Below are 16715 nucleotides of genomic sequence, written 5' to 3'. Positions count from 1 at the left end.
TAGTCTGTTTCAAATTCTGCTTTTCGTACGGCTGTGTGATTTCATTGTTTTAGCTGTGAGACAGCACTTAGACTGGCATCCAGTTATGAGACTAAATGTCTGTGGAGTTCTAGTATTTAAATCCCTACTGTGCAAATTAGTTTGTGATAGAGACAGGTGCATAACTTAAACATGTAGCTGGAGTGCCAGTAATCTCACTTTTAGCAGTACACGGATAATAGAATGACTTGACTGATAAACATGTGTTAGGCTTTAGGATGTCTTAATACTTCTTTTGAAAATATACTCCAATGGCCAAAACATGCAATGGGGATAGATTCTCCCTCAAGATAATTTTACTGAAAGTTGACTAGATATTTATTTTGTTACTCCACTTTTTGCTTAGGAGAGGAATTTCTCTGTCACATATTCGTAAATTGAACCTGCTCAATGAGTTACCAGTATGCGTTCCTACCTCTGTCCTCATCTGTCAAGTAAAGTAAGAGAAACCTTTGTTTCATGCAGATTGGATACTGGAATTGGAGTTCATTTGAATGAGTTATCTAAAATTTTACGTGATCGTAGCTGCTTCGAAGGCCTGTGGGTAGAGTTTATTTTTATTGCTACCCAAAGAACATGGAAGGTATCAAATTTTAGTTCTGCAGCGCAGAATTGAGCAATTTTATAACAGCAGAAACTTTTATTTTTACCTTGCACAGATAGCAAGACTTAACAGTAAGTATAGTGGGAAATGAGAACATTTCAAATGGGTCAAATTTATTACACTTTTGTGCCAATCAGTTTGAGATTGTATCAATGTTAAAGCGTAATTTGGGTATGGATTGCCCAGAATCTGAGTCTTGTAGATGCAAATCTGCCTTCAGTCCAAAACTTTTCTTTAAAAATGCTTCCAATTATGCAATTTTTAAAAACTTTAGTAATATTTTAATATCCGTAGAATTGGATAGTTTGGCAACATGTAGGTTTTTGTGTGAGAGGGAACTCTGCATAAGTTTTAAGATTGACCTTATAACTTCTTGGGCTGAACTTTACACCAGCAAATTTGAATACAGCAGATGTAAAATCCAGCGGGTGGTCTTCCTGCAGCCTCGCCCGCTGCCTCCGACCTTTTTTTAAATAAATTTAGAGTACCCAATTATTTTCTTTTCCAATTAAGGGACAATTTAATGTGACCAATCCACTTAACCTGCCCATCTTTGTGGGTTGTGGGGTTGAACCCCACGCAGACACGGGGAGAATGTCCAAATTCCACACAGACAGTGTCCCGGAGCCGGGATTGAACTCTGGTCCTCAGTGCCATAGGCTGCAGTGCTAACCAATGCGCCGCGGTGCCACCCAACTACCTCAAACCTGTCTAAAATTGTTCAGGAGGAAGGGTAGTCATCGAGCACCAATGGGCCTCTTCAGGCCCTTAAGTGGCCAATTATAGTGTTTGAATAATTTAACTAATTCTGCAAGTTCAACAATATATTTGGTGACTTGTAAATTGGGAAGACCAAAGCCATTGTCTTCTGTCTTGGCAACTGGGGAGGCAGAACCAGACTGTTCACAACTTTGACATTTGACCCAGCAACAAGGATTGCTCGCCTCCACCACAACCACAGCCCATCTTCTGCTGAAACCTCTATCCATGCATTTCTTTTAATCTCTGGACTCCATTATTACAATGCTTCCCTGTCTGATCTTCCGCTCTCTGTAAACTTCAGTTCATCCAAAGTTTACCCAGATCCTGATTTAAACCAAGTCCCATTCATCCATCACCTCATTCTTGCTGAGGCCCATTGCTGCTGGTTCCAGCAACAACTTTAATTGAAAATTATCATCCATGTGTTCAAATCCGCCTGTTGCCTCACCCCTCCCTATCTCTGTATCTCCTAGCCCTACAACCTTTCCAGAAAACTGTGTTCTTCCAATTCTAACCTCCTGTGTATCCCTGATTTCTTTTGTCCCACCAGAGGAAGCCGTGCTAATCTCTGGAATTTAAACCTCATTGCCTCTACCTCTGTCACTCGCCTCTAACACACTCCTTATAACCTACCTCTTTCGTCTATTCTGATATCTATGTGACTTGACATCATTTTCTGTTTATTCATTCACAGGATGAGGGCCAGCATTTATTGTCCAAATCCAATCATCCTTGAGAAGGTAGTTATGAGCCATCTTCTCAAATTTGTGCAGTTCACGTTGTGAAGTTACTCCAACAGTGCTGTTAGGGAGGAAGATCCAGGATGTTGACCCAATAGCAAGGAAGGTATAGTGATATTTTCCAAGCCAGAATGGTATGACTTGGAGGTGAATGTAGCGACAGTGTGGTCCCACATGGCTGCTGCCCTTTTCCTCTGAGGTGGTGGAGGTCGATGAAGATTTGGCAATTTGTTCCTGTGCATCTAGTACACTGGTGCACAGTGCAGCCATAGTGAACCAGTGATGGAGGGCGAGGCTGTTTAAGGTGGTGGTCGGGGTGCCAATCAAGTAGGCTGTTTCGTCCTGAATGATGTGGAACGTATTGAGTGTGGTTCGAGCTGCATTCATCCAAGCGAGTGGAGTGTGTCCCATTACACTTATGACTATTGGCGTGATGTTGGAAAGGCAATGAGGAGTCAGGGGGAGGTGAGTAACTGGTCAAAAAACAGCCGGGTTCTCCAAGCACCAGCTCCAGTAAAGCCAATTGGGCCATTTCACTGCATTAAAGACGCCATATACAAAGAGGCGCTGGATATTGTGTTCGTCGCCCTGTCATGCATCAAAACTTCTATCACAGAGTGCTGAGCAGATTCAATGTATTTGTCGTGTAAAGGAAACTTTCCCTGGTGCTTGGCGATGAATCCATTCTTCATCGATTTTGCGATCCTTTTGACCAGTAGTCGTTTTTTAACCCAATAGTTTCTCACTAAACGTCTGGACATGTCATCTTATACATCCGTGTTGCAGGAGGCGGCTTCTGTCTGTTTAGACTGAGTGTCAGATACAATAAAACTACAAATAAAGATGGAGAGGCCCGTCGAATTTAAACTAGTCTGGTCTGCTGGATTTCCACGTAACTGACTAATGCAGAGTGGGAGGCAGTGCTGTCAATAGCAGCGCATTGTCCCAAACCCCTAACATGTTGAAAGACATGATGTTGAAAGACTGATTATTTATCGCCACAATCCCAAATGTTTAACGATCATAGATAGGCTGGCAGCTGGCGTCTTTCAAGTCATAACAGTACTATTTTGTGCTGTGTATAAGAACAGTTACTTAAAGAGACCCAACCCAGTGGGGGGGGGGGGGGGGGGGGGGGGGGGACAAAAATGGTGCATTTAAAATTCTCTTTCGTTTACATGTTCTGCGATAGCTACCGAATGATGTTTCGGATCTTCGCGCGATGTTTACAAGGGTGTGGTGTACACTAATCCCTTTAAGTCATGGAAAACTTAGTGGTTTTTTTTAAAGGGCTTCATTACTGAGCAGCCTGTGGCCACTGCCGTTGTGTGTGAAGGTGTGTGTGTGGAATTGGAAGCAGCCGGCTGCAGCTCGCTGTCTTGTGTGGAGTGGGCGCATGCGTACAAGCTGCTCATTGAAGCACACACACACCACGGCGAGCTGGAAGTGAGCTTCATTCATTCGCTCTACTGTGTAGCAGGAGTTCACCCAGCTGGGAGCTGGAGTGCCTGCGGCTACCCCTCGGAGGGGCCACCGTCCCTTCCCGGCCGCTTAGGCAGCTTCCAAACTCTGCTTCTCCGCTAGTTTCCATTCTCGGTTTATCAATTGAAAGGTCTGTTTTTGGAAAGATCTGCCGCCCGGAGGGGTCTTTGTGGAGGAAATACCCAAGGGATAGACCTGACTAAAGGATGGAATTAACCCAAGGCGGAAAGTTTGTCATTGAGGACCTGATTTGGAATTGAGGACCTGATCTCTGAATGTGGGTAGGTATCCGGGAGAAAAGCTGCCGACTGCAAAGCTCATTCGCTGGATTCTTTGTTTCACTTGACAAGCCCTCGGAAGTGTTCTGCCTCAGTCTCTGCCTCAGTCTCTGCCTGTAAGCGGTCAGCTTTACAGACCCATCGGAAGAGAAGCTCCGAAGAATTTACACCTTCCAAACGGAAATAATGGTGCTGGAAAGACGGTTTTTCTTCATGTTCAAAGGTGAGTTGCGATAACAGATAAAATAACGTCGCCATCTACAGGACGGTCCTGTGCTTTGTAAGTCATCAAATCCTATTGTCCAAAAATACTTGTTTTTATAAAACCCTCTTTTTATTTTAAAAGCTTTTGGTTTCATGACAAAGGGAGGTTTTTTCCCGTTTTAAACGAAGATTGGTCAAATTCCCATCGTTTTTTAGAAAATCTTTTTGTTGGTATTTTCAAGAATTATAAACAATTATGTACATTGCTGGTCGTGTTCATTCACTGTACAATACAGAAATGTTTGTCTTTTCCTTCCCGAAATCTGCCGCCCCCCCCTGTTTGTGTTCCGTTTTAAAATGACCAGGTATTTGGAAGTATCTGAAGTACATCCTGTACAGAATCGTGTTGTCGCTGTCTCATTGTGGTGTTCCAATCCATTTGAAACCACTAAAAGTTTGCACCAACACAGCAGGCGGACCTGCCTCTCACACAGTAGCAGAGAAGGTGAAAGGGTTTTTAAACTGAAGCTCCCCACTCGCCCGGAGCAAGTCTCAGTCCCAATGGGCCTTATTGTGTAGAGCTCCGGAGCTGGCACCCGGCTTCGGGGATCCCTGTGTATCAGAGAGTGGAATCGCGGCCGCTCATAGCGTTGGCCAGGAGATGGGAATTAAATCTTCCACGACTTCCTGGTTGACGGATTCCAGAGGGGCCTGTGCTGAGCTGTCGCTTCCCCGGTGTTTGGAATGGAGTGCAAGGTGCTGAAGTAACAGCTCCACGTGGAGCTGAGAGTTCCTCCTACCCCAGCACCTTACGAAGACCACTACTTTCAGCACTCCATTCCCCCTGTGCCGTCCCACCTGGAGATCCCGCTCCGATCTTTTCTTCCTTTTACAAATTCTTGAAGGTTTTGTCTTAAGTCGATATTTAATCCAGCCCATTGCGGGACCAACTCTCTCGGCCGGCAACTTAATTAAAATTTAATGAGCGGGACAGACGCTGAAATGACCTCGTGATCTAACATTCTTACACCTACAGTCAGATTTCTTTTTATGTTTTGTTCTGAACTGCAAGTTTCGAACAGCAGAATGTGGGAAAAGCTTGAAGAGGCTGGAGTTCATTCATCGCGACCAACCCATCGCTGCAATCTCATTTATCAGTTCGAATTAAAATGTTGAGTATATTGTCGAAACGCCAAACAGAAACGATGGTGTTATTTCTCATCCGCTTGAGTGGGAATGGTGTCAAGCCCATATATTTTCATTCTAATTCAATTGGCCGTATTAGACATTTGCACAGTGTGGGTAATTGATTGGAAGAGTCAGTCCTTCTGACTTACAACCGGAACGTGCCGATTCGCCACAACTTGTACCGTGTCCACTAACACAGTAAAACAGGCTGGTTCCAAATGGCGAATTAGACTGACCCGGAATTATGCAAGAGTCTTGTATCGAAACTGGAAAATATCAGGTTGATCCTAGAAAAGGTATTCTGAATCCTCCCAACAACATCATAAAATTCCGCCTCCCGATTTCAGTCACTATGGATTCGCTTGTGCAAGGCAGTCGATCTTTGGTTGCTGAATGCAAGGCTGATGTGTGCATTGGCTCGGTCTGCCACATGAAATCGGGAAATGTCTGAAGGGTCCGAGATTTCCCTGTTCCCCAGCTTTCTCCCGCCCGCACAGCCGGGAAATCTGTACCAGGGTCAGACTGCGATCTGGGTCTTGGCTCTCTCGCTGTCGATGCTCTCTCGCCACCGGTACATGGGAAAACTTTTGATGCATATGAGTGAACGTGAGAAGGACCAAGGAGTTTCCACTACGCCCATTTCCAAGGAAATGTGTCCATAATACATGATCCCCTCTTCCCCCCTCACTAAGGTTACGTCGGTTCACTGTGGTTCCGCCCTCTCAAGGAGCAATATGCCTAATTTATTTTGAAAAGTGTAACTTTCTCTCTCAATAATCTCTACACATGGTGTTATTTCTGGTGTTTGTCACTCAATAATGATGCATTGAGCACGTAAGACATTTTCAACAATGTGGCTTAATTCGCAGAAATTGGCCCGAGCACAACTGTGCAACAATAGGAAATGTTATTTTGATATAATTGGTATGAGGGGATTCAGGAGCCAGATGTGGGGTAAGATAGTTGAAGCTGCTTGAACTTCTGTTTTTTGCTGTCATTAAAGCTAAGCCTGGCTCTGCTCCACTCGGTTAACTCGGGGGTGGGTGTAAAGCAATCTCATCAATTCTACTCACTAAATTTAAACAACGGGGTTTTTGGGGGGGGGGGGGGGGGGGAGAGAGTCGTAATCCTTTCAAATCAGATTTGAGATAGCGGTTCAGGTAAAAACGAACCAGCATTTACCGCCAAATTGCAAAGGTTTGGGATTCTTTACACACTTTAACATGCGGTAACTAGAGTGCAAACACCCAGCCACACCAGGAAGCTTCATGAGGCTGTATTCAGAAAACGCCGCCGAATTGGGAGAGATTCCTCTCACAGTCCCATTGTTTTGAAAATCCAAGCTGTCCCCGCACTTGGTTTCCCCCCGATCATCCCAATCTCTTCGTCTAAAAAGTTGGGAGTACGGGCATTTCTGGAATTTAGAACCGAGACGCATTGCAGAGGGGGAGGGGGGGTCCTGACCCAACCCAACCCGAACCCTAAAACTTCTGGAACTCACTGCGGAAACTACCGTCCCCGGCAGACGTGCCATCGCTCGTGTTTGACCTGACTCATTCTGTCCCTGGTTAAAATCGCACAGCTTACCAAACTGTATAATGCGTGCAGTCTCTTTAGGGAAATATTATAAAAGTGTCCCGAGGTTAGTGTCCCCACTCCCCTCGGGGGAGAATGCAGAAATATTACTGATGACAGCCACACCATGGACTCCTAAGGAGCGGACCCCCTAAATAAAATCCTCAATAAACCTGCTTGATCACGGGGTGTGAAGATGGACTTCATCGTACAACTAAAAAAAAAACAAATCTTGTCGGTTGGATTTCCCGCACGAGTAAAATCAGTTATTTGGGAATATCTTCTCGTGTTGGCTACATGTAGGCACATATATTTTAGTGATTTTCCATCGACAAAATGTTGTAAGTTTTTTTTTGTTGTAAATTCCTAATCTCTGGAGAATTCTACCCCAACCCCCGGACACTGAAACCTGCTTTTCTCTTCCAGTCTGGTCGATCATTGTTCTCACTGGAGGAATCGCCTCTATACAAAAGGCACAAGGTGCGTTTGCATTTTTTTTCTTTGACCGCGACCAGTTCAGTTGGTTGTACCGGATGGCCTTGAGAAATCTTCTGTATTAATTCGTAAAAGCTAACGAGAGTTTGTATATCAGCTACCAAGTGCATTGTAAGTGTAGATTGTACAGCCCATCTTTGTATCAGTGAGATAATGGAATGTACTGGCTGGAGCAGCCTGAGATATATCACCACTCTTACAGCATTCGAGCCGTTTATTTCGACCTTCCGTCTTACAGGCGTTTGCGTTAATGGGTCACCGCTTCCGCAAGTCCATCTCATCAGATTGAGAATGGGGAGCAGGACAATATATTTAGGTTGTTTAATAATTGCGTATTGAAGGCTACCAGAGATCAGGATAGCTACTCACTCGTGTATTGGCCACTAACCATCCACGCAAAACTATTCGCTGGCAATTAGCTGCATGCTGCCAGAAGGACATGGTGCCATAGGAGGTTAGAATGGGTGAAACCTCCCTGGACTGGTCCCCAGCGCTCAGATCACCATGACCCTCTCTGTAAGGAAGTCTAACAGGAGCACGGCAGCTGCTGCGTGACATGAGGAGGAGTTTGGCCTCCTGTTAATGAAATCTTCACCATTGCAGTTTATGGATTTTCAATTGCTTAAGTTGAAGAATGAAAAAGCCAATTAGATCAGTTGAAATATCCTCAATACCTGACAGCGGACGCGACTCTCACTTCGCCAGAAGTGGTTCTTTAATGCATATTTAAATTAAAGAAAAATAGTTTTACTCCAATATTAGGAAATCCTATCATAGCAAATAGGAGAGTTGCGGCAAAATTGGGTTGGAATCTCCCTTATGTAATTAAAAATGAAGCGGGTTTTTTCTCCTAGTAAACTAGTAAAGGCTGTTACCCGGGCAATTAAACCAAAAATCTCGTCTCGACTCCCCGAGGTCTTCTTTCCTGCAGAAAGGCAATAAATTACTTCCAGTTTTCAATTAATAAAGAACGCAAATGATTCCAGACATTTTAAAATAAAGCCATTTGCAGCCTCCGCGCCAACCCTCTTCAACCATGGACAACACAGCAAATCAGAACCATGCTTCATACCGGGCACTGCTGATGGCTGAAGAGACTAATTCGGGAAGCAGGTTCTGCGACAAGTGTCACATATGCAATGGTTATCAGGTTGTGAGCTGTTTTCAGTGTTGGTGCCTGTTGTCAAGCCTTTGTTCCCACTTCATGGTGGCGCTCGCCAGCGCACAGACCATGTCCTTACCTAGTGCCTACCCAGCTGCAAGAATCACTGTTTAGGGGTTTCATGTCAGGTATGCAGGACTTTGAACATCCTACTGGCCGGCTGACTCTGGCTACCTCTATCTACCTCGCTGTCTAGAAAATCCTTGGGTATGTGGACCGTATGAAACCATGCCCATGCCAGCCAAGTTGTCTTTGCTTGGTAAGCACCAATGTACTTCAGAGCGAATTTCCACATTCCATGATATGCCCAGAGTGTGGCACAAATAGCAAAGATGAATGTTGTTGCATTTCCTTTCTGGATAGCTGCAGCATCATGTACAAGGTGCGCAGAACACAGCCTTCATAAAGCAGCATATTGGTCTGACGAATCAGCCTGATGTTATTCCATGCACATTTTGTGAATCAGCCAAAGGTGGTAACTGCTTTCCCTACGCGTGTCTTGAATTCTGCATCGGACTAGAAAACTCCAAACTTTTTCATGGAGTTCACCTGACCCACAACTTTTAATAGATTTTGTTTATGGGAAGCACAAGGGTCCACTTTACAGGTGTGATGCAACAGAGATCTAAAAGTATTTTTAAAACAAAACAATATTTATTCTATGAATTCAGTTAACACTTTATAAACACGCAGTCAACAGCTTATCGACTACAAACCCTGATACTTTCCCAAATACAATATTCCATAGGTAACCCTTAGTAACTTTCCTAACAACATCCATAAGCCCAAAACACTTTTTAACAAAGATAGGAGGTTTGAATTCTTTACAGAAACAGGTATTACTTTGAAATCATCAATGAGCTGAAGACATTCTTTAGCTTGTGGAGAGAAAGATCAATACACACATCTGCTTGGTTCACATGCAGCTTTCCAACTGAAAGCAAAACTAAACACAGAGCCCAAATCTGCTTTCAGCACAAAACAAAAGTAAAAAGCAGAGCAGAGCCCAGCTCCACCCACACACTGACATCACTGCAGCTATTTGATAAACACCCATTTCTTAAAGGTACATCCACCTGACAATAGACCCAAGGCAGCAGACTTTGCAAACCACTTCCAGTGGGGTGTTATTTAGTGTGATCAAGGGCAGAGATATGACACCGTTTTCCATGACACTTATAGTCAGGGAGAACAGGTTAGAGGCAATGGGGAGACGATCTCTGAGCAGAATGTGATAGGTGGTAAGATTTCCCACCATGGGAGTTTGGGGGGTGGGGGTGGAGGGGAGAGAGGTGGGTGCGGGTCTTAACAGAGAGACCAAGGAAGGAGGGAGCACTGGGGGAGAGCACCCTATCAGGAAAGGTACCAATGAGGGAAGTAACCCTCTTTTCCCAACTGAAGCTTGGCTCAAAATGACTGGCAGACAGGAAGTACCCCTTAAGTGGCCATTCATTGGCTGCAAGGGTCACAGCTGGAACAAAGGTGAGGACCTTTGGTGGGCCACCAATTTTCCCCCAAATCTTGTTGAGTCCTACCCTGCTAATAATGTGAATGCTATAGTGAGATCTACAAAAGTAAGGTGAAGGGTTATATCTGGCTCCCTACACTTCTCAAGTCGCTGGACAATGGAGAAGATCATGTTAGCATGGAAAACAGCACTGTACTTCTGAATACTTCTGAGTCTGCAGGTACTGGGATCCAGGGTCAGGTAACCAATTGGATACAAAATTGGCTTGACGACAGAAGACAAAGAATGGTTGCAGAGGAGGTTTTTCAAACTGGAGGCCTGTGAGCAGCGGTGTTCCTCAGGGACCAGTGCTGCGTCCACTGCTATTTGTTATTTATATTAATGATTTGGATTAGAATTTAGGAGGCTTGATTAGTTAGTTTGCAGATGCCACCAAGATTGGTGGCATAGTGGACAGTGAAGAAGGTTATCTAGGATTGCAACGGGATCTTGATCAATTGGGCCAGTGGGTCGATGAATGGCAGATGCCGTTTAATTTAGATAAATATGAGGTGATGCATTTTGGTCGATTGTATCAGGGCAGAACCTACTCAGTTAATGGTAGGGAGTTGGGGAGAGTTACAGAATAAAGAAAGCTGGGTACACAGGGATATGGGCCAAATGCAGGCAATTGGGAGTAGCTTAGTGGTAAAAGCTGGGTGGCATGGACAAATTGGGCTGAAGGGCCTGTTTTCATGCTGTAAACCTCTGTGACTATTACTTTACTGGTACTTTTAAGTATGACTCTAGCAAAAGCCTTCCACACTTGGTGTGTGGATAACTAGTCACCTAAGCTTTCCTTTGTTAAATGCAAACTTGGAGATAAAGTCTAGGAGTTCACTGACACTGTGTTTGGAGCAGGCTTCGAAAATGGCAGGAGTGCATTTGACAAAGAATTACAATCTAGACATGACCATTAAAGAAGTAGACCCCCACCCAGAATGATTCAATTCAGAACTTTCCAAAAGCTTGATAGTCTGGGTTGGAGTAATGGACACCTGACCCCCTTGGCAGCCCATCTTAATAGTTCATCAATGTCCATATTTTAAAATAAATAAAGGCAGTTCCAGAAGCTTCCACTTGAGTATACTCCATGTTTAAAGTTATGAATATGATATGCCTTTCACTGGGCATGACACCCGCACCTGCTCCGACAAGGTTGGAGTGAAGACAATGAATGACTTCAAAGGAAAATTGGATGGACGCTAGAGAGAAATAATTTCCAGAGCTGCAGGGATATAGTGGAGGAAGGACTTGATTGAACTGCTTCACAGGGAGCTGGCATGGACTTGATGGGCTGAATGGCTCCTTGTGTTCCATAATATTTCTAATCCTAAAATGTAAATAAATGTATTAATTACCAAATAGCCAACATGAAATTTTCAAAAGAAGTGAACAGATTCATTGTCCTTTCCAGATTTAGAAAAAACTATGCCTGTATTCATTACTGTTTTACAATGTCTTAGAGACTATAACCACACGTTTCAATCTGTTCAAGTGGAATCATTCTTGAGTACTTGCATCTCAGATCTGAATAATTTATAAAGGAAGTTTTGCTAATCAAATATTCTGATCCAGTTTAAAAGGTCCCCATGCACCTCCTTTGGGCTTCAATACATGTAAGGCATATTCATAAGTGCATATTCTTATACTCAGTATTACAACATTTTGTCCAGCTCAGTTAGTAGATCTTTTGCTGCTGAGTTTCACTGTCTTAGAAATGCTCACAAACTAGACACTGACTTCAGAATGGGCAGGAAAGTGGTTGTATTTAAAGGCAGTTGTGGATAACATTTTCTAATAGTTGGACAGGAGATAACTATCCCAGAACATAGTTGGACAGGAGATAACTATCCCAGAACACAGTGCTGTGCAGTCCACCTCTTTATAAAATCCTACCAGCAATTTTATATTGACATTTCTTTCCAATCAAACATTGGAACCATGAGCTATTTGGCTTTTAACATACAATTTTCTTGCAAACCTTTTAGAATCATCCCACAATTATTCACTTGCTACAAGTCGCATTTTATTAAATACACTTTAAAATTCAGGAGGTGTTCGCCTCATCAGCTTCTCGGTAATCTTTTTCTTATTTGAAATTGTGGTAGGTCTGATCTGCGTTTGTTTGCTTCAGAGCTGTCAGAATGGCTTATTTTGACTTCTGATACTGGTGCTGGTATTTTTGCTGCATTTGTTTCCACAGAAGGACAAGCTTCTTAAGGTAGAATTTGTATTCCAGTTTTGACCACGGTCTGTAAGGGATATTATGTGACATTCAAGGCTCCTAGGTTTGTCATTTGAGAATTATTGCAAGCAACGTGATGAAGATACGTGGAGATTGAGTGCAACTTTCACAAAGAGTCAGTGCATAACATCAATGGCACAAATATTCTGCAATCTGAAAGGGCTGGAGTGAATTTCTTGCTTTTACATCTCCAGTTGAGAACACTCATTGAATGTGATCTCATGGTGAACAGAGAATTTCTATTGGAAATAGTAATCTTGGGACAAATAAATGCTTTCTATTTCAGGAACCTAGTCAGAATGGTATGTTTTGAGGTGAGTTTTAGAATTGATTTTAGTTATCATGTTCTACGTTAAAATTGTGTTTAATCTTCTCAATGAACTCAGAGTGCTGAATAAGCACTGTCTTTCTATGGCTTTCTCAGTCAAGGCGAGTTCGTCTGTTGAGCATTTCAGAAATTTGTAAATCAATTTCAGAGAGTACACCTTTCTTTTTAGTCATCTGGTAACAGAGAATAATGCTGTCCAAGAAGTTACAGTGAGTCTCACTTCTGTTCCATGGTCAATTCACTCACCACAAATATTAAGGCAAGCATCTTTTTCCCTTTATAGCTATTTGCCTCTGCTCATGTATGCTCTTGAAGCATATTCCACTGACTCTTTACATTAAACAACAGACAGATCTAATGCTTCTGTATCGCACCAGAACATTCCCACTTCTTCGCATTCTATAATGACCATGTGGTTGCTGGCTGCGTTCCCAGTCAGTTCCCCTTCAGCATCTTGCTGGCTGAGCTCATTAATGGAATTTAGTGCCTGTTTAACTGGGCCAGGAATCTAAGTTTGTTGTCCAGATTGGCCAAACCAAGGGAGTTGATAGTTGCTACTTCTGCTCCATATGCTGTGGCTGCGTCATTTACTAACCCTCTCTTGACTCTTTCCTGCCTTTCGTCCATTCCTACCTTCCATCCTAACAGTCTGGAAGTCAAGTGGAGGTACATCCTCTTGAGCTGGGGAGAACACCACTCTGGCAGTATATCCACCACCACAGGTACCAATTTGTGGGGAATGTTGTCCATCAGGATTTTCCCTGTGTGTTTTAGTACTAATCCGTTTTGTGGTCCGGGGGTGGCTTCAGGACAAACGGAGTGGGGTGATTTTGGGGTTGGCTTCGGCCCTGTCCTGATCTCAGAGAGGGCAATATTCCCTTCTATTAGTGTCCCGGGACACTTTTGCCCGAGTTCTAATCCTTTTTCTGCACTGTTAGCCAGACATCCAATTTCGAAACTCCCCACCAATCCACAGGCAGCACGGTAGCACAAGTGGATAGCACTGTGGCTTCACAGCGCCAGGGTCCCAGGTTAGATTCCTCGCTGGGTCACTGTCTGTAGCGGAGTCTGCACGTTCTCCCCATGTCTGCGTGGGTTTCCTCCATGTGCTCCGGTTTCCTCCCATAGTCTAGAGACGTACAGGTTAGGTGGATTGGGCATGATAAATTGCCATTAGTGACCAAGAGGTTAGGAGGGGACAGGATGGAAGTGAGGGCTTAAGTGGGTTGGTGCAGACTCGATGGGCCGAATGGCCTCCTTCTGCACTGTATATTCTATGTTCTAATCCCCTGCTACAGTGACATATAGCATTCGGCTGAACTACCATTTGGCTTTTTGTATATAAGCTGCTGATTTTTACACGCAAACATTATGGTTTTATTGGGGTGTATCCATAGTACACCATCCTCCCATTCCCCCGCATCAGGTGGAGCAAACCAGAGGTATCCCAGGTATAAAAAGGTCATATTGTTTGGGATGTCCTGAGTGTTTATGTCGATGATGAATACGATGAGATAGATTTCGGGGTTGCATCTTTGCCGTTCGTTGGTGTCCTGAGGGGATCAAGCATAATTTCTGTTTTTATCCTTGTCTAATATTTGATTTCTCTACATGTAAATGTATTTAAACTATGCGTTTCCCCCCCCGCCCCCCTCCTTTTTTTTTCAAGAGTCCACGAGGCTTAGAGTGGTCGGACAGAACCTTATTTTAATTGGCCGGCAAATCAGGGCGGCCTGTTTTATTTTTAGCAGCAATCACAATTGGCCTGGGGTGTACCAGTGGTTGGTTGCTTGTCTCTGCTCTTTACTGGCTTGATGGAGAGCTTTTAATGCCGCCTGCAGATTGGTGCACTTGGTTTGTAACTGTGTTACCATGTGCTCGGCTTCATCTCTGGCCAAGACAGCATGCTGGATGTCTTGGGAGGCTTTCTCGCATTGGATCTGAAAACTTCCCAGATGTACTAAACCAGCCTGATTTGCCCGTGTTATCCTTGTCAGCCTTTATTTGCTCCATTTTCTCCTGCTGCTGTTCTTTTAATCTCTTTATCTCCTCCTCCTGTCCCTCCATTAATTTCCTAATCTCTTCCTCCCTTTCCTCTTTAAGCTTCTTTATTTCTTTCTCCTTTTTCTCCCCCAGTTTTTTCATGTCTTCCTGTTTTTTTTTCTTTCAACTTTTTAATCTCCTCTTCCTTCTCTTCCTTTAGTTTTATAATTTCTTCCTCCTCCTCCCCTGCAACTGCTTTGCTTTTTCTAATTCTTCATGAGCAGTGTGTAAAACCTGTTTGGTTCCTACTACCTGCGCTTAAGCAGCTCAATCTGGCCATCGCCTTCTCATATTTGGCTGCTCGCTTTCTATGAGCCGTCGTCAAATAGTCCCAGTACTTCTGTCCTAAGGCTCTGGGACCTGTATTTGAACAAAATTCTGCCCATAGGGGCCACCCTTTCTTCTTTATATTATCTCTGATTTTCTCTTCCCATATGGGACAATTCTCTACCTCTGAGGTCTTTCCTGCCATTCTCAAGGACAAGAGGTAGGGAGAGGATTGGACTGCGGGTGCGGCTTTGGGCTATGTTCCGGTCCTAATCCCTCTGAGTTTAAATGCAAACTTGCAGAGTTTATCCTCCTCATTAGTCACACATGCAATTAGTACACACTTTCCCAGAGAAAAAACAGTAATTCATCCAATATGGAGTATACACCTGTGGGTTCTGATTTTTAAATAGTCTTTCAATAGAGACCTTCTACCCCCTTTGATTTACTTGAAATCCTGACCGTCACGTGGGGCATCTGCCATCTTAATTCGGGCTCAGGCTAAATCTCCAGGAATATTAGGTTTTGTGGGATTTGATGTCAGACCAACATAGTTACTTCTTGTCGATACCTCACCAGAGTTCGCCAATTATTGCCACCACAGTGTGTCTTTAACCAGTATGCGGTGGACAAATAACTGCGAACCGGCTTTGTTAATTTTTTATTTTATTTTTAATAATCTTTATTGTAACAAGTAGGCTTACATTAATACTGCAATGAAGTTACTGTGAAAAAGCCCTAGTCGCCACATTTTGGCGTCTGTTCAGGTACACAGAGGGAGAATTCAGATTGTCCAATTCACCTGACAGCACATCTTTCAGGACTTCTTTCAAATAGTATTTATTCACACTCTCATAATGTAACAATTAATCAATCACACCATTCAACACAAGTTACTTTACAGAATACTAAAGTTCATACTAGACCTTTTCTTAACTTTAGAGTGACTAGCAAGTACCCAGACAGATAAAGGCCTTTATCTGTATTCGACTTCGATGTTCTGTCCTTGTCTGATCTGATGCTCTGGCTCTGGTATTCTGTTTGGTGGCATGATGGTCTTCTTCGTGGTGGCCGGTGAAGACTACCGTTGTTTCATTGCTGTTGCGTGCTGCTGCAGAGAGAGATTCTAAGGTGGTGCGGCACCTTTTAACCAGCTTGGATTTTACACCCCTTTAGGGTAATCTCTAGATCATTGCCAATCAATTGATCAGGGCTCGATCACCCTGATCGATCAAGTCCAATCAGAGGCTGCCACATCGATTTCGGAGTGTGCACTCGGTGGCCATGCCTGCAAGTGTTGGGAGCAGGTAGGCCCTTCCAAATAAGGCGTTTATGTGTCACTGTGTCTGGTAAACAAGTGTGATTGACAGGATAGTTCTATTGTTCCAGGGATAGCTTGGAGATGACCTTTTTCCTGTGTATTGTAAAGTCTAGGCTGAGGCTTGCTCCGCAATGTTTATTTAAACTGCAGCTTGCTTGTCATTAAACATGGCCAATTCTCCCAGTGTCCTATGCAGGACACATCTTAGGTGGATGCTGATTTAAGGCAAATGGCAAAAGAACCAAAGGCAACGTGAGGGAAAAATATTTTACACAGCGAGTAGTCAGTATCTGGAATTCACTGCTTGAAAGTGTGATGAAGCAGGTTTTCACAAGGAATTCGACAATTATCTGAAGAGGCTATGGAGAATAGGATAGGGAAGTGGGTCGAGCTGAGTTGCTCTTGCAGTGACACAATGGGCTGAATGGCCTCCTCTGTACTGTAACCATTCTATGATTCTACAAATCAGATT

At 43.7% G+C, this 16715-nt stretch overlaps 1 protein-coding gene across 6 annotated transcripts in view; it reads left to right on the top strand.

Moving 5' to 3' along the window:
• Positions 1-3549: 3549 nt before the first annotated feature.
• The window catches only part of neto2a (neuropilin (NRP) and tolloid (TLL)-like 2a), a 66943-nt gene continuing 53777 nt past the window's right edge, over positions 3550-16715 (top strand). For 2 of the 6 annotated variants that reach the window (XM_072518191.1, XM_072518189.1), the window contains exons 1-2: positions 3550-4128; positions 7299-7352. In XM_072518191.1, the coding sequence (XP_072374292.1) occupies positions 4092-4128; positions 7299-7352 (91 nt within the window). In that variant the 5' untranslated portion in view covers positions 3550-4091. Of the gene's footprint in view, positions 4129-4998; positions 5281-5368; positions 5594-7298; positions 7353-16715 lie in introns of those variants that run through there. The other 4 variants (XM_072518188.1, XM_072518186.1, XM_072518190.1 and 1 more) reach the window with 2 other exon arrangements.

Source organism: Scyliorhinus torazame, chromosome 10 (genome assembly GCF_047496885.1).
Source record: "Scyliorhinus torazame isolate Kashiwa2021f chromosome 10, sScyTor2.1, whole genome shotgun sequence".
Lineage (NCBI taxonomy): Eukaryota > Metazoa > Chordata > Chondrichthyes > Carcharhiniformes > Scyliorhinidae > Scyliorhinus > Scyliorhinus torazame.
The sequence above is the reverse complement of the archived record's forward strand: the minus strand, read 5'-3'. Positions and strand labels throughout refer to the sequence as shown.